The sequence below is a fragment of the Heliconius melpomene genome, chromosome 13, assembly GCF_056956725.1.
Source record: "Heliconius melpomene rosina isolate 202511_hmr_F chromosome 13, ASM5695672v1, whole genome shotgun sequence".
Classification (NCBI taxonomy): Eukaryota; Metazoa; Arthropoda; class Insecta; order Lepidoptera; family Nymphalidae; genus Heliconius; species Heliconius melpomene.
In genome coordinates, this window is record NC_140401.1 from 3,782,394 (window position 1) to 3,800,910 (window position 18,517).

The 18,517-nt window shown below is 38.0% G+C and overlaps 3 protein-coding genes across 3 annotated transcripts; all 3 read left to right on the top strand.

Annotated features, from left to right (window-relative positions):
- Positions 1–1,473: 1,473 nt before the first annotated feature.
- Positions 1,474–3,030, top strand: LOC146532513 (cuticle protein 8-like). The gene is made up of 4 exons (XM_085195562.1): positions 1,474–1,608; positions 1,699–1,869; positions 2,192–2,358; positions 2,888–3,030. The coding sequence occupies exons 1-4, from the start codon at positions 1,597–1,599 to the stop codon at positions 2,940–2,942; spliced, it is 405 nt and encodes a 134-aa protein (XP_085051688.1). The 5' UTR covers positions 1,474–1,596; the 3' UTR covers positions 2,943–3,030.
- Positions 3,031–4,616: 1,586 nt separating this feature from the next.
- Positions 4,617–6,034, top strand: LOC146532514 (cuticle protein 7-like). Its single transcript, XM_085195569.1, has 4 exons — positions 4,617–4,727; positions 5,179–5,322; positions 5,465–5,631; positions 5,851–6,034. Exons 1-4 carry the CDS (start codon positions 4,716–4,718, stop codon positions 5,906–5,908), a joined length of 381 nt encoding a protein of 126 aa, XP_085051695.1. The 5' UTR covers positions 4,617–4,715; the 3' UTR covers positions 5,909–6,034.
- A 1,378-nt stretch (positions 6,035–7,412) lies between these two features.
- On the top strand, positions 7,413–9,688 carry LOC146532515 (uncharacterized). The gene is made up of 4 exons (XM_085195553.1): positions 7,413–7,540; positions 7,848–8,090; positions 8,354–8,520; positions 9,479–9,688. Exons 1-4 carry the CDS (start codon positions 7,529–7,531, stop codon positions 9,534–9,536), a joined length of 480 nt encoding a protein of 159 aa, XP_085051679.1. The 5' UTR covers positions 7,413–7,528; the 3' UTR covers positions 9,537–9,688.
- Positions 9,689–18,517: the final 8,829 nt, after the last annotated feature.

Consider the following 18,517-nt stretch of genomic DNA (forward strand, 5'->3'; position numbering starts at 1 on the left):
TCAACAGACACGTAAGCGCCTTGTTTAATGCGCTTATAATATTATGTATCCTATTTATAGTAATATGTATATATAAAAAAACGTAATTAATAAAATTATCGCTCTGGTAAACAAGCAAAACGCGGCGTTAAGTTCCGCTAATTAACACGCAATGCCTCATGAATTCGGCAAAAGGTGGAGAACGTCCATGTAGATTGTAAACACACAACACATCACTGCAATGAATATTTTTTTTAACTTCACGCTGTATCCCGCACATAGAAGGGTAGGCAAAAGTAACCTGGGAATCTATTATTGAGAGACTTCGTTCCCATTAAGACATTTCGGACTAAATTCTGAAGGCGTTGGGTGTTGAGTGGCGGAACGTACCAGAAAAATAAAATGAAAATATTAAATATATCATTTCCTCACGTCGGAATCGAACCCAAAACTGTCGCTTCACAGTCGCACGCTTATGCCCCGAACGAACCTGCCCTGAATGTCATAATTTTTATAATATTTATGACATAAGTATGTTATCGAAGCCTAGTCTAAACTCCTTAATTGTGAATAAAAACAGCAAATCATCAATTATTTAATTAATAACCACTCATAGGAGTTAGAGTTAATTGTAAATGCAGTATTTTAGTGTGCAAATTGACGCAGTAATAATCTTTGCTTTGTAATCACCGACACGCTCAAATTCTACCATTTAAGGAATAAATTAGGGTTTTTTTGAAGTTATAATTCTTTTGGTTCGTTAGGGAAAGCGAAAAATGATGAGCTTATATTTAACAAAAACCGATGTCATGAAATTAGCTAGCTAACATTTTAGTTTTTACAAATTATGATATTTAAAATAAAATGATTTAACTAGATTTAACTTACTTTCTTTCACTGTGTTAAATACTTTTTTTTCTATTATTATTGACATTTTTTCTACAAACATAAGATAAGATAACGTAAAAGATAATTTTCTGAAAAAGACTTTTATCTTGTTACGCCATAGAAGTTGAACTATTAACGTACGTGCGTACATTAGAACACACGCATGTTTTTCATGCACCCATGTTTTTTTTGCACAGCTTCCTTCATAGAAATAAATATTATTATTAATAAGCCCGACCATATAACGTATGAGAAGAAAATATCAGTAAGACTTATTATATCAACTATTTGTTTAAATTTCTCGTACGTCATTAAGGGAATACATTAAATAAGGTAACTTACCCAATTACCATATTCTTTTTCAATTAAATGTTATATGAACATTATATTAAATAACAATATTCCTTTCTTTTTATGTTAATTAAATTTATATAATTGTTAACCTCTTTTTACATTACTGTCAATAGAGAGCTCTGCAAGTGTTTGCGTCATTCCAATTTTAACTATAATAAAATAACAATACGACTGTCTGTTTTTTAAATTACTTTTTACAAAATAACAGCCAACTATGCATACTGTGTAGAGAATAAATTCAACAATTAATATTAGTGAAATCTATATTACCTTGGGTGTTACCTTTGTTATCAATATAAAAGGCGTTATTCCTAATCGAGATGCATCAGTTTGGAACTAAATTTAGAATCCTAAACAGAAATTTATAATCTAAACATGTACTCTAAGGTATTATAACATAAATTCAAAATATTTTAAAATAAATGTCGAGTGAAGTTATAAGTGATTTAAAACCTTAAAAAAAATTGTAAATTTCAGATAGTGTGTTTAGCTGCTTTGGTGGCAGTGGCCCTAGCGTCGGATGGCCATGGTCAGGCCTACTCCTCTCAACATATCAACCGCCATGACGGCAAGCCAGAAATAGTGCATGTAGGACATGGGCATGGACATGAAGACAAGCACGAACATGGCCACGAAGTTGATTATTATGTAAATATTGTCTCTTAAAACTATTGCATTTTAAAAACTAAGAAAAATCTTATAAATGTTCCTTTATAATTTGAATTTTAAAATAAAATAAATTATTTATTAGTAGATCATGTTTTTTGACAAAAAGGAAAATGAAAAATTATGCTTTCATTTTTACTATAATGCATAACTTGTCAACAGACCATTCGTTAGTTTACCCTCCAAAAATAAAATAATTTTAATCACTAACAACGGAAATTGAAGAAATATTATAAAGTATAAGATTTAAAAAAAACCGTAGAATATAATTATCATTAATTTTTTATCGTTAATTTTTCCACAGGCGTACCCGAAATATGATTTTGCTTACAAAGTAGAAGACCCTCACACCGGAGACTTCAAGTCCCAACACGAGAGTCGCGACGGTGACGTAGTGAAGGGATACTACGCCCTGAAGCAGCCTGATGGCTCTGAGCGCGAAGTACACTACGAAAGTGACGACCATACCGGGTAAACATATTGATTATAATATTTAAAAAAATATTGAACAAAAATTAAGATATTAATACATAAATTTTAAATAATGTCATAAATTTGATATAATACTTATTTCATATTTTCAATCTCTTATGAAGTTTTAACTTGTAGTAATAATTCAGTTTCATTTATTTTGGCACTTGTCAACTAATTATTTGAACATTAATTTAATATTAATTACAATAACTTGGTGAATTTTAATTTAAGTCAATTATTTTTTAATTATTATTTATCAATTTATGAGGTATTTCCAAAAGATGATAGTTATTATTTAAGTTTTAAGTTTTACATACAATATGGTTCTTAATGTCATATCTCCTGAGCAACAATTCCTTAGTAGTCCACTATAGCGCTATATTAGTTTATGTTTTCATTTTCCTGCATTATCGGGACAGAGACTTGTTCCACTTAAGAACAGAATATTTATATATTCTTTTTTAAAAAAGCAGAAAAATTATGTTTTGCCCGTTTAATAATTTTAATATTTTTATTTTTTTTACAGTTTCCACGCCGACGTGAAATTCGGAACACACCATGTCGTCCCCCATCATCACTGAGCTTTTAACCAAATGTAGAAATACCAAAACATTACAGATATATTTTTTTTATACCTTTTTTATGAATATATCAAATTCTTCACTTTAATATGTGGTTATTATTAATAATTTCCCTCTAAATTTTGCAAATAATATTTTTTTAATGTTATTTTTTATATTAATGCATATATATCTATACTATAATATAACTAATAGACTGCATCAGTTTTTTTATTTATATAAGCACATTTTCGGAAATACCGTACGGATTTGGATAAAACTTATTTGATTTATTAGGCCGGATAGCGGATTAGATAAAATGTTTGATTTTAAAAACAGGCACACTTGACATAACACCTAAACTATAAGAAACAATAAAATTTTTCTTTGAACAAATTGTTGTGCCCGATAGTTATTTTCAACAAAATACATTGAAACAGTTAAGTTATTTAATAAGAACAAACAGTTGCAAAATAACAAATACTTATTTGAATAGATGAATGGTTAATGATTTATAAAGAGAGCAAAAAATATATTTTTAAACGATCTAAACTAGGTTGTCCAACGCAACTTCATTGCAGGCCAGGCAGGCCACGGTCACGGTCACTTGGTCGAAGTATTTTCGAGCATCATTAATTTAATAATATTTGTTTTATTGCTTTTATTGCGGATTAGGCTGTTATAATTTAAAGATGGCTGATAGTGATGGATATGGGCATAAATTTAAAAAAAAAAATTGGCATTCTGATACAATTTGTTTTACCATTTTCAAATGACTTTTTTATAATATATTATTTTTAAAGATGGAGTACCTATTCTTATTAATATTATTATAATATTAATTTCACTATACACTAGCTTTTGTCAGCGGCTTCATTCTCATTGTGAAGTGGGATCAGATAATACATTTATGTCATATACTTCAAAACGACACCAATAACAAAGAAAAGACTATCTTAAAATATAGGCGTCATTATGATATAATAGAGAAACAATTCCACCATTTTCAATACTAACTAATATCACCTGAGCTTAAAGCACTTCAAAAAGCTAGTACAGATACTGCCCGCGATTTGTACAAATGTGATAGGTTACGTCTTAAGATATTCGTCGTGATTTTTCGCTCTTAATGTGCTAACTAATCTTTGAAATTTGTATACGAGATTATCATATAATGAATGATCAGTCATCACAATCATGATACGAGTATATATATCGCAAGTCAAATAAATTTTTAAAAAATATAATATTCCATCGCATTGTTATTATGGATATTTCGTTGGATTTCTATTTATCATATAGCTTAAAGACACGCTATAAATTAAAATATTCCTTAAATCGTTTTTGGACCCTCAAATTCGACTCACGCAGCATATAAGCAAAAAAAAAACAATATATACTGCTAAATATTTCATATATTACCTAAGCTCATTAGGCGACATCGTTGCCACCAATTGGGACAATAAAATAAAAACAGAAAATAAAATCACTCTATCGGTATCGATTTCACTACGAACATAACTTAAAAAAGAAAAAAAATCACAATTTTTTTCCAGAACAGTTTCTCACATTTCATGGAGATCAAATTTATAGCAATGTCATTTACGTGCCGGGGTTAGGAAACATTTGCTAATACATTGCAGTTTACTGAAGTATGTATAAGAATTGCGTATATTGAAACAAATTTACGTTACCCTTGCATTTATTAATATAAAAGACACGAAATAATGTTCCATAGTATCATTCAGCTCACATATTAGTTAGAACCAAGAAGTATTTTGCATATTCACAAACATGTACTTCAAGGTAATTGATTATTATAATAATTATTTTTAATAGATTTTTGTTCAAAAATTTAAAGAGTTATAAAACAATCTAATTAAGTCAATCAATCCGATGGGGGATCTAGCGCAGGATTTTTATTTATCGCACCACAGATACCCATAAAATATGTGACTTATTTAAAAAAATGATATATATTTATTTCAAAAGCGCGGCGTTGAGTTCTGCCACTCAACATGCAATACCTCCAGATATCGGCGGAAAGTGGGAAACGGAGTGTCTTACCACTAGGTTCCCTCTACCTATCCTGCTGTATGCGGGATGCTGTATCCCGTGAAGCTAATTTATTGTTTTATTTTTACCACAGATACCATATTTAAAAAAATATATATATTGAGGATTCGAATCCATAATATTACGTTAGGAAGTATCGGTTGGATATTTATTATACTTCCGGTTTTCAATCACTTTTCAGGTATTATGTCTTGTCACTTTTGCTATCGTAGCCGTAGCTGACTGTCACGTGGCATATTCATCACAACACTTTTCGAAACATGATGGTCATCCCAAGATTGTACACGTACATGGACATGGTCATGGTCACCATATTGATTACCATGTGAGTTATGTAATATTTTTATATAATTTATATATTTTTTTATTTTATAAAATTTTCGAACATGGTTTAAATTAAGCAACTATCCAATTAATTTATGGTTATAAATATTCATGGACTTTATTTGTTTATAAAATATTTTTAGACGCATCCCAAGTACCATTTCGAGTACAAAGTAAATGATCACCATACTGGTGACATCAAGTCTCAGCATGAGAGCCGAGATGGAGACCACGTGAAGGGATACTACTCTCTCCACCAACCCGATGGTTCTGTAAGGACTGTACACTACCATGGTGACCATCATACTGGGTAAAAATGTTTTTAAATTTTTTTTTTTATACTTATTATAACAATTTATTTTTTTTATTTATAGTTTTTATTATTTATAGTATATGCACCTAGATGCATAATAACTATATGATAAAAATTATTGAATACCGACTTTAGAATAGTTCCGGAGATATATGTATGTATACAAACATCTAGTTTTTACAGTTTTGTTTTATATTATTGTTATTTTTTTTTTAGATTCCATGCTGATGTGAAATACGCAACGCACCACATTATTCCTAAGAAACACCACTAGTACTTTATAAATCCATTTTATTTGTTACTTAGTGTATAGAAATGTTGTTAATTAATATGGTTTTTTTACATAATTTAAATGATCATATTAATAATTGAAATGTTGGTTTGTTGACTGTTATCGCCTTGTTGATGATGTTCTTTTTTTCGAAATCAAATAATAAACTGAAATAAAATATATTGTTTTATTATACATATTTTATTAAACCTGCCAGTTGTTTGCCTTTTAAATATAATAAAAAATACCGGTCAGGTACGAGTCGGACATGCTCATCGAGTTTTGTGTTGTGTTGAAAATATAACAAATTTAAGAAAAAACATACTAAAATATTTCTTATCACCGAAACGAATTATTAGGAAATTTTATTTCCAATATGGTCACATAGCAATCGCTTTATTGCTGTATTTCTTATTTTTATATAGAATTTTAAAAAAAGTTATTCTTTGAGTGTTATTTGTTATATTAAATTAACTTATAATTTATTATATTAAATTAAAGTTGTTTACCTATCAATCAGTAAAAATAATTTAAAAGCGCCTAAGTATATTGTATAGTTCATCTTCTATCTTACCCAACTACTTAAGATATTTACTTTTTTGTAAAATATTTATTTACAAAAAAGATGAATGAATTTACATCATTTTCTTTTCGAGTTCTTAAAATAGAAATTACATATAATTAAATAATATGATAGATATAATCTATATATATAAAAGGACTTGTAATCTGGACATCCACTAAGAAGGGATTTTGAAAAATTTTAACCCTAAAGGGGTGAAATAGGGGTTCAAAGTTTGTATGGAAAAAAATTTAAATCGGCACCGATTTTTATAAAATTTGAAATTTAGATTTTTAAAAGTATTTAATTGAACACGTGTTTCATCGTTTTCTAGAATTCTCCCCCTAAGGGTGCAAATAAGGGGTTGAAAGTTTGTATAGATTTTTTTTAAATCGTCACCAATTTTTATAAAATTTGATATTTAGACTCTTAAAAATATTTGATTGAACATATGTTTCATGGTTTTCTAGAATTCATCCCCTAAGGGGGCAAATAAGGGGTTGAAAGTTTGTATGGAAATTTTTTTAAATCTCCACCGATTTTTGTAAAAATTGAAATTTAGACTCTTAAAAATATTTCATTGAACACATGTTTTATGAGTTATTATAATTCACCCTTAAATACGCAAGCGAAGCTGCGCGCGTCCGCTAGTACAATATATAGGGAAATATTATTAAAAAAAATATCCGGTAGGAACTCAACACATTAATCAAATATAATTCAATATAAATAAATAGTAGAGCAGAAATAAAATACTTACCCAAATATATTGAAGTCTCACACAAAAAATCGTTTTTATTATTTTTATATTTTTCCTTCACTGTGTACCTTCGATTGGTCTATTAGAACTCTAATTAAATAAAATTCTTACAGAAACATACATTAAGTATTACGTGTGAAACTATTATAGCATATTAGGTACTAATGATGCTGTCGGTGAAATCAATAAATCTCTAATATTTACCCTTGTAAATGATATATAAGACGTAGGAATTAATTTTAACACTATCAGTCGAGTTTTTGTGTTTATTATCAAAACAGTTAAAAAATTAATCAACACAATGTTGGCTAAGGTAAGTCTTTAAAATAATATTACTGTTTAATTTTAACTATTTCATCAATATTACTAATTCGTTTAACCCTGGAGATAAAAAATTGCTTTAATAAAAATCATATACAATGCTTATAGAGTTATTATGATTGTATTTAGTACTGACTGTAAACGCATTGGTAGTGGTTCGATGTATGGTTGCGAGTTCAATTCTAACTCCTGGAAATGAATTATTTTTATCCACGACAACTCCATAGAAATGTATTATGGAAGATCAGATCTTCAAATCAGATATACATATATCGACACATAATATTATTAATTTCCAGGTACTGTGTTTCCTCGCATTTGTGACAATTGCAGTTTGCCAACACGGCTACAGCCATGACCCTGCTTACTCGTCGCAGTATATTTCTCGTTACGGTGGGCATCCTGAAATCGTACATGGGCATGGATACGCAAACCGATATGGCTATGGATATGGTCCCGTATATGGTCCCGGATACGGTTATGGATACGGACATGGACACGGACACGGACATGGACATGGGCATGGACATGTTGATTATTATGTATGCTATTTTAAAAAAAGCTTATTCGAAACCTTTGTGGGTTGGGGTGTAATGAGAATAAATAGTGGCTTATGCATTTATGCATTGGTCGTCGATCTGTTCAGGGATAAAATTATATTCTCTACAAAATAAAATACGATATTGGCTGGCCATAAATTTAAGTAAAAAGTTTTTAACCACATTGTTCTCGTTGTTTCCAGAAATAGGTGCTTTTGTTTTATATTTTTGATCTGTAAGTAAACGCTCTAATTCCATATTCACAGGCCTATCCTAGGTATAACTTTGGATACAAAGTAGTGGACCACCACACTGGTGACATCAAGGAACAACAGGAACACCGCGACGGCGACGTGGTTAGGGGATACTACGCACTACACCAGCCCGATGGCGCTGAGAGGACAGTCCGTTATTATGCTGACGACCACGTTGGGTAAGATTTATTTCTACTTTATTAAGAAAGGATAGATAGAAAGAATTTAGCGCTAAAACGCACTTTGCCTTGACCGGTCACAGAATTAACAGTAAAATAAACAAAAATATTTTCAGGTGATGACGAACTTAAAACCATCTCGTACACACTAAAACGTAAAACCTTTATAGCATGAGTGTATAAAAAATGTAATCTATATATATAAAAGGACTTGTCCTCACTGACTGAGGTAAGACGCACGCACAGCCGTAACCGCTGTGCGTAGAAACGTGGAATTTGGACAAAAGTTTACTTTTGTAATCTGGACATCCACTAAGAAGGGATTTTGAAAAATTTTAACCCTAAAGGGGTGAAATAGGGGTTTAAAGTTTATATGGAAAAAAAATTATATCGGCACCGATTTTTATAAAATTTGAAATTTAGATTTTTAAAACTATTTAATTGAACACGTGTTTCATCGTTTTCTAGAATTCTTCCCCTAAGGGTGCAAATAAGGGGTTGAGTGTTTGTATAGAATTTTTTATAAATCGGCACCAATTTTTATAAAATTTGAAATTCAGATTCTTAAAAGTATTTAATTGAACACATGTTTGATGGTTTTCTAGAATTCTTCCCCTAAGGGTGCAAATAAGGGGTTGAAAGTTTGTATGGAAAAATCTTTAAAACGCCACCGATTATTATATATTTTTTAATTTAGACTCTTAAAAATATTTAATTGAACATGTGTTTCATGGTTTTCTAGAATTCACCCCCTAAGGGTGCAAATAAGGGGTTGAAAATTTGTATGAAAAAATCTTTAAATCGCCACCGATTTTTATAAAATTTGAAATTTAGACTCTTAAAAATATTTCATTGAACATATGTTTCGTGGTTTATTAGAATTCACCCCTAAATAAGTAAGCGAAGCTGCGCGCGTCCGCTTGTTTATTTATAATTTTAATCTAATAATTTATTCCAGATTCCAAGCTGATGTCAGATACGGCACTCATCACTTGTATCCTAGATATCCTCATTGATTGAGCATAAGTCCAGATGGAAAACATGAAGTGACTTAATAATCATACTTATCATAATTTAAATATCATGCTCTCCTCACTAACTGTAAATATTTTTTCAATTTGTTGATTTTGTATGATTGTAATGAAATAAAATTTATATTATATATTTATTTTGTCGTCTATTTCACTCATACATATTCCTCCTTCCTTATCAGTTAACTACTATTTATGTATATTTCAGTTCATATTTTCATAATAAAAAATATATTAATGCTAATATTTAGACTTAAATACATATATTTTTTAACATCGTCAAAATTAATTAACTTCTTTCAATAAAATTCTTTGTGAATAAATATACATATAAATAAATTTAGCCTCTTAAGTATTCATTATTTCAATCAAATGTTCGCCTAATAATCTTAAATGGTTGATTTTGATTTTTATCTTTTAATTTAAGTTAGAACATACCTCAAACGTTATGAAACTTTTGCTGCGTTTAAATTAGTCAGGCATTATATTGAACTAGAAGGTTTAAGAATGAAATAGTAAAATTTATAAATGAAGATATTATTTTTGGAATATGTTATATTTTCATTTCTTCTCTCTGGTGTCTCCAGAATTCGGAGCATGAAGAAAACAACCCAAGGAAAATGAGGAACGAAGTGTCTGAATTTCAGGTGCCTGCTCTGCTTACTTTAACTATCACAACGATAAGAGTCTTCAATTTCGAGATATGTAAGGTCACATCCACGTGAAGAACCTTATAAATGAAGTGAATGAGTGAATACTTGATATTCATTTCAGCTTGACTACCCCCACGCAACCCTCAGATAAATGGTCTTGACAGATGAACAGACGCACAACAAAATAATGACCCTATAAGGGTTCCGTTTTTACCTTTTGAGGTACGGAACTCTAAAAAAGGCAAAACAATATTGTTAAAGATATTCAACATAAATTTATACATGAGTGCTCAGCACGAGATAACTGTAGCAACAGCTAATAATTATAAAATAATAGGTCCCGACTATTTCTTCTGACAACATTCCATACAAGGTTATTAAAGATTTTTAAAGCATAAAAATTAAGTAGCACAGAAAAGTTTAAACACTACTTATGAAGTGTTAGTGTTTTTAATGTGTATTAGAAGATAAATCAGCCACTATAACTCACGTTGGACCTACTTGACACTAGGTTGAGATTAGAATTGAAATCCCACTATCGAATAGTCTAATATTAGTATTGGACCAAAACAATGCAATAAGCTCACAATAAAAGAGCCCACCAATCAAGACCCGTTAGTGTGCGTAAGGGGAGTCCTCAGCTGCCTTACAAACGAGGAACTTGTGGAATACACCACATCTCAAAACAAACATCTACTCCAAAACATCCAAGAGGCAGATATGAGGATACGGGTTCGCTACAGGAAGCGCGCCCGGAACCCCCATGAATGCCATCCCGTACTTCAGGTTTCCCCGGTGATATATAAGCGATTCACCGAGGCCGAGAAGATCTACATAGGCTTTGGCAGGTGCACGGTGGAGGATCAATCCCCACTAGTGCAATGTGCTAAATGTCTTGGCTTCGGGCACACCCGGACTCTCTGCAAAGCCGGAACGGATTTATGCAGTTACTGCGGAGAGGACCACGCGGGGAAGGTCTGCCAAAAACGGCAAAATCTAGAAACTCCCCGGTGTGCAAATTGCGCAAAATTAAAAAGGGAAATCGCGGACCAGGCACATACAGCCTATAGCTTAGAGTGCCCGGAAAGACAAAAATGGGATGGTATAGCACGTTCCAGGGTTCAGTATTGCTAAGGGCCCCCCAAACACTTCACCACGTGTCGCCTGCGAGGTGCGCAGAGTAACCGGGAGCGAACTAAGGTTCGTTCAAGCGAACCTACAACGCTCCAAACTGGCGACGGCGGAAATATACAAGGTGGCGGTAGAGGAAGGTATCTCAATCGCACTTGTCCAAGAGCCGTATGTAGGAAGGACAGGTGAGATGAAATCTCAACCAGGCACAACCACCATCCAGTGCACTCTAAACCGCCAGAAACCGGTTAAGGCGGCCATAATAATTTTCGGAAACACCCTGGAGGTGATCCATGACCCCCAGATCGTGACTGAAAACGTGGCTGCCGTCCATCTCAAAGCTGGACCGCTGTCGTTGGGAGTGCTCTCCGTGTACTTAGAAGGCGACCAGAACTTATCCCCATATCTATCCCAAATCAAAAAGGCTACCACCAAAATTCACACCAACCATCGGATAATTGCGGGCGACGTGAATGCTTGGAGTCATTGGTGGGGCAGCAAATCCGAAAATCATCGCGGAGCGGAATATCACTCCTTCGCAACAGAGCTGGACCTCCACGTCCTAAACTCGGGCAATATACCAACTTTCGAAACTTACAGAGGAGGGAGGTGTTACGAGAGCTGTGTGGATGTGACCTTAATAAGTCACACCCTGCTTGGCAGAGCGGAGAACTGGAGAGTGGACCGAAGTCTGGTAACATCCGACCACAACGCAATAACGTTTGCGCTGCGCTTGGAAAGGGCACTGGAACCCCTGAAGCCTATCACCACACGCAGGTACAATACCAAGAAAGCAAAGTGGTCGGACTTCGTAACTGCCTTCAAGGCCGCACTAGCCGAACACAACATAGCCAAAGATAACGTACACAGAGTTTCGAGCCCGGAGGAACTGGAGAAGATGTTATCGATCTACACATCCATAGTCCACAGCTCATGCAAAGGAACAATACCCAAAGTTAGAGACCGGAAAGGTGATCCAAGGCCGCCATGGTGGTCAACCACCCTAGACAAATTACAATCTGACGTGCTTAGGAAGAAACGCCGAATCCGGAACGCTGCGCCCCGACGAAGAGAGTTCACTATCGATGAGTACATGCAGGCAAGGGACACATACCATCAGAAAGCAATAGAGGCAGCCACCCAGAGCTGGAAGGAGTTCTGCACTTCTCAAGACCGTGAGAGCGTTTGGGACAGCATCTACAGAGTTATAAGGAAGACGTCCAAAAGACAAGACGATATGTTGCTAAGGAACATAGCTGGCGAAACACTGTCACCAGATAAGTCGGCGGAGCTCCTGGCAAAGACGTTCTACCCTGACGACCAAGTAGATGGCGAAACTGAACTGCACAAGCGAGTCAGAGAGGCCACTGAAGGAAGAACTCCCGCGGAGATTGAAGACCTGTCGGAGGACGACCCCCCCTTCACGGACGCGGAATTGGAGATGGTTCTCTCGAGCCAGAACCCAAAGAAAGCGCCGGGACCGGACGGCCTGACCTCCGACATATGCAGCATGGCGATCAACTGTGACAGAGAGGTATTCTTGGCGATAGCTAACAAGTGTCTATCACTGTCATACTTCCCCAAGCAGTGGAAAATCGCCCACGTCTGCATCCTTCGTAAACCTGCAAAGGACGACTACACCAACCCAAAGTCGTACCGTCCCATAGGGCTACTACCGATCCTCGGGAAGACGGTCGAGAAACTTTTAGTGGGAAGACTGCAGTGGCACCTTTTACCAACGCTTCATCCCAGCCAATATGGGTTCACGCCGCAAAGGGGAACCGAGGACGCACTCTATGATCTAACACAACACATAAAAACAGAAACTAAACAGAAAAAAAAGACAATACTCCTTGTATCCCTGGACATAGAGGGCGCTTTCGACAATGCTTGGTGGCCGTCCCTTAAGAGCCAATTGGTGCGGAAACGATGCCCAAAAAACCTCTACTCCCTGGTGGCCTCGTACCTGGAAGATCGAAGAGTCATCATCAACTACGCCAGAGCAACCAGCGAAAAGGGTACCACGAAGGGTTGTGTCCAAGGATCCATCGGCGGACCAACCTTCTGGAACCTCATCTTGGACTCACTCCTGCACAAAATGGCGTCCAGAGGGATATACTGTCAGGCCTTTGCTGACGATGTGGTCCTCGCTTTCTCCAGCCATAGTACTAGTGAGTTACAAGCCCAAGCCGAGACCACCCTAGCCGAAGTGCAGGACTGGGGAAGGCTAAATAAACTGAGCTTCGCCGCGCATAAGACCCACGCGATGGTAATTACCAAGAAGCACAAGTTTGAAGCCCCCGAAGTATACATGTCCGGCACCCGACTGAGTATGGTCTCGGAAATAAAACTCCTAGGACTCGTAATAGACTCCAAGCTGACTTTCAACGCGCACGCATCTGCAATATGCAAGAAAGCTGCAGACATTTACAAACGACTAGCGTGCGCGGCGAGGGTAACGTGGGGTCTTAATGGCGAGATAGTGAGAACCATATACGTGGCGGTGATAGAGCCAATCGTCCTCTACGCAGCAAGCGCGTGGTCTTCGGCAGCCGAGAAGCTGATGATAAGGAAACAACTAGACTCGCTGCAAAGAGGATTTGCCCAAAAAATATGCAAGGCGTACAGGACGGTGTCTCTGACATCGGCACTGGTCCTCTCAGGCTTAATCCCCCTTGACCTTCGAATCCAGGAAGCCGCCAATCTGTACAAGATCAAAAAGGGGTACTGCGTGGACCTCCTACCACCAGGACGCGAAATAGAGCGCAGGGTGGGACCATTACAAAATCCACACCCATCACAACTCAAAACAACTGAGTACATGCGCTTGGAGAGCCTCGACCAGGAGACCCTCGATAAACACCAAATAGCCGGTCCCCTAATCTTCACCGACGGCAGCAAAATCGAGGGTAAAGTAGGAGCAGCCCTAACCTTGTGGGACCAGGGTAGGGAGAGGAAGTTCTCCACATTTCGCCTGGAGCCGCACAACACCGTCTTCCAGTCGGAAATGTATGCACTCTTCAGGGCAATAGAGATGGTGAAAAAGTCGAAAACGAGCGCTACCAACATCTTAAGCGACTCGAGATCATCCTTGGATCTACTAAGATCCCCATCGACGACTCACCCTCTCGGCCTACAAATGAAGAGCTGCATACGTGACATCCAGAACGAGGGCAGGACAGTGCGGTTCTTCTGGTTGAGGGCCCACGTTGGAACACCCGGCAACGAAAGGGCAGACGAGCTGGCGAAAAAGGCGGCAATAAAAAAGAAGACGGCACCGGACTATGACAAAGTACCAGTATCATACGTCCGAAAGCAGATACGCGAGGCGACTGTCAAGGCATGGCAAGCGAGATATGAAGCCTCCCAAACCGGATCAGTCACAAAGCTGTTCTTACCAGACGTCAAAAAGGCATATACCCTGGTAAGGAAAACAAAAATAACACCAACAGACACCCAGCTACTGACTGGCCACGGAGGTTTCGCGGCCTACTTGCACAGATTCCACTTAAAGGACAGCCCATCTTGTCTCTGCGATCCGCAATGTGAGGAAACGGTCACGCACGTAATCCTGGACTGCCCAAGATACGGCTCAGATCGAGCGATGCTGGAGGTCACCACCAACAAAAACCTAGACCAGCAATCACTCCACACCATCTTAGAATCAGAAGCCACCAGGACACCTTTCCTCACCTTCGCACGTAAAGCCATCTTAACAGCCGCGAAACGCAACAGCTCGCTAGTGGCTCTCCCCTCCGCGCCAATACCCGCGCCACCCTCACAAACATCCCAAACACCAGCACCTGCACCATCACAAACCCCTGCACCACTCACACAAAATTCCCAAACACCAGTACCCACACCACCAACAACACCTGCACCGCTTCCACAAGCTCCCCAGATACCAACTTCCGCACCACTTCCAATCCCCGTACTAATCCAACAAACACACTCGACACCTGCTTCTCCCACACCAACAATACCAACAAAATCAACAATAAATAAACTACTGGCCTCCCTCAAAAAGACCACAGGAGGCCTGCCAAAGAAGTGGAAAAAACTAACCACAAAAGTAAACCCGCCACAGCACAATCCACCAACACTGGCCACAACCAACGTGATGGCAATGCTAAATGAGAAGGCAGCGGACGGACAACCCGGAATAAGGGTCAGGAGCGTAGCCTTGTTCATGGCCGAGGGATCAGAAAGGGTGGGAATAGCTTTCAGTCGCTCGGAACCGCCGGATAGAGTCCAAATTTCACCAGGACTAGACTCAAAGGAAGCACGAGTAAAACATCGGTGAGGTCAGCAAAAATAGACTCACTGACATGGCAAAGGCTGGCTGAACCCCCCTGCCGAATACTGCGGTCACAGAACAAAGTGATCGCATTGCTCGAATGTGGGGAGAAATCTCCCTTTGCCCAACTTGACTCGATCCTCCGAAGAGTTCGGGAATGCACGCCGCAAGGAGCCCCTAAGACCATAAGCGTAGACGCAATGAGGGTAGAACCTTATAGAGGCAGCATAGCAAACTACTACGAATGCCTCAAGGTCGCCCACAAACACCAGCTAGTCGTCTACGAAGACAGGGGGGAATGCCTTGACTTCCTAAAGGCAAAGAAACATCTACCTTCCCCCTCAACAGAGGCTCCAACCGAAACGCCGAAGCAGAGCGGGTCCGAGAGGCTGCAAGAGAAGCTGTACCCCGAGCCATCCACAAGCAAGACCAACACACCCACCCCCAAACATAACATCTCGAGGACTTTGGCGAGGGCCATTCTGGGAGTCGTCGCTCCAAGGGAAAAAGAAACCCCAAAATGCTCTGCCTCTAATGCTGCGCGCCAAACCAGCACCGACATTCCGGGAGTCGAAGAAACTCCAAAATGTTCTGCCTCTAAGGCTGCGCGCCAAACTAGCACGCAAGAGAGAGAGGTCAAAGCCTTTTTCGACACCCGAAATCAACGGGAACAAAAAGGACACCGCGAAGGCGTACTAGAGCACAGCAGAGGCAACATAACACTACCTGACCTAAAAATAGCCAGAAGCCCAAAGGAACATGCTATAAATGCGTTCATCGAGTTCTTAGCCACATTAAAGGCAACCCGCGAGGTAAACACCAATATCTGTAAAAAGATCCTTCAGACTTTCCAGAGAGGGAACCTCAAACTCCTGGAAGTAGAACTCGATGAAGCCAAAGCCGCCATCTATGACAACGTCAGCTCCCGTGTCATTCACGGAAGCATGACGGGACAGTACATGGCGGCCTATAGCAGCACCAAGGGCTTTATAGGCCTGGTCGAAAGTGAAAGAGTAGACGATCCCCCCAAATTCCTTACATCAGAGAGCGACCAAGTGGTAGTAGTGGCCGAATGCACGAGGGTGATGCTGGACGATAGGATACTCGGAATGGCAAACGCCATTTCAAGCGATCCTGAGCCGGGCGCAGCCTTCGTGAATTGGGAGCTACCAAAACTTTCCTGGGTAAATGGGGTTCCGGGGTGTGGTAAGACAACTCACATTATCAAGCACTTCGATGAGGACACGGAAGTAGTAGCGACAACCACAGTAGAGGCCGCGAAAGATCTAAGAGAGAAGCTGGCGCACCGCCTTGGCACGAAAGCGACAAAGAGAGTGCGAACAATGGCCTCGATCTTAGTCAATGGTTTTCATGAGGGAATAGCTATAAACCGGCTAACGGTGGACGAAGCCCTCATGAACCACTTCGGGGCCATTGTTATGGCGGCCAGACTGTCAGGAGCGAACGAGGTCACACTCATCGGAGATATCAATCAGCTGCCTTACATCGACAGACAAAATCTATTCGAATTAAGGTACTGTAGGCCTAGCTTGACAACCAACATCACATGCGAGTTGCCTTGCACACATCGGAGCCCAATGGACGTCGCCTATGCCCTCGCCGGAGTATATAACAGCATTTACTCCGCAAGCCCCATTGTCCACTCCCTAAAGGTTCTAGGATATACCGACGCGCGAATACCACAATGTAACGACGGCACCCTATATCTGGTCCACACGCAGGAGGAGAAGAGGCAGCTGAAAGACCAGGGATATGGAACTGGAGCAGGTTCGCGAGTCATGACTATCCATGAGGCTCAGGGGCAGACCTTCGCAGACGTCGTCATCGTCCGAACCGGACGCGCACGGATCCGAGTACATGAGAGCGTCTCTCACGCAGTCGTCGCAGTGACGAGACACACCAACACCTGTGTCTATTACTCTGACGATGGCGGTGACGCAATAGGCAACTTCATCAGCCGAGCGGTGGGCGCTTCATTTACGGAGGTGGTGGAGGCGAACCTAAAAGGGGCAATGTCACAAAGAGACGATAGGGTGATAGAGACACTGATCCAAAAACTTAAGGAAGGCGTTCTGCATAAGCCAGGCCAAATCTAAAATTCCACACCTATATACATAATAATTATACAAAAGACTATAATAATTATACAAAATAATTATAATTTTTATTCTAATAATTTCTCTAATAATTATAATATATATTTTTAAAAATAAAAAAAAAAAAAAAAAAAAAAAAAAAAAAAAAAAAAAAAAATTGTCGGTAGGGGTCTCATCCAACCCCTCTAGTATAAGCTCTAGATATAAGTACAGTTTAAATTGTCCCAAAATTAAGTACGCCACATTAAAAAAAAAAAAAACTTTCTTAAAATAAAAAAAGGCACGGGCAACTATGAGCCCGTGGATGTAGTTTTTTAAAATAAAAAAAAAAAAAAAAAAAAAAAAAAAACTTCAAGCTTTTTCTCTCTAGAACTCTCCTTCTTCTAAGCTTGATGTTCACATACTCCGTATTTTAGTCAATGTGTTTTAAATGGCGAAACTCAACGCCGAACTTAGTCAGTTATCAGAGGGAAAATTAAAATAATTCTAGAATCAAGATGGGGATTGAACCCAGAAGCTTCGCATTTACAGTCAATGCGCCATGATGACCTCATGAGAGCAGAAGATCAAATACCGATTTGAGTAGAGAATTGCGTGTTCCATGGTTTTTTTATGCAATTGATTTTAATTATTTTTTTTTAAATGACTCTTACGCTGCACGTATAATAACGTTCAACATTGAAGGTTACTCTGATATGCAACAATAAAAGGTTTCTAAACACTATGGTGAGGAAACTTACATTTTACGTAACAATAAATATTTTAAAT

Bases quoted from the DNA above. Each gene is read 5' to 3' on its own strand.
- LOC146532513 (XM_085195562.1), top strand. The intron at 1,870-2,191 runs GTAAATATTGTC...ATTTTTCCACAG, and splicing joins GCCACGAAGTTGATTATTAT to GCGTACCCGAAATATGATTT. The intron at 2,359-2,887 runs GTAAACATATTG...TTTTTTTTACAG, and splicing joins GAAAGTGACGACCATACCGG to TTTCCACGCCGACGTGAAAT.
- LOC146532514 (XM_085195569.1), top strand. The intron at 5,323-5,464 runs GTGAGTTATGTA...AAATATTTTTAG, and splicing joins GTCACCATATTGATTACCAT to ACGCATCCCAAGTACCATTT. The intron at 5,632-5,850 runs GTAAAAATGTTT...TTTTTTTTTTAG, and splicing joins CATGGTGACCATCATACTGG to ATTCCATGCTGATGTGAAAT.
- LOC146532515 (XM_085195553.1), top strand. The intron at 8,091-8,353 runs GTATGCTATTTT...CCATATTCACAG, and splicing joins ATGGACATGTTGATTATTAT to GCCTATCCTAGGTATAACTT. The intron at 8,521-9,478 runs GTAAGATTTATT...AATTTATTCCAG, and splicing joins TATGCTGACGACCACGTTGG to ATTCCAAGCTGATGTCAGAT.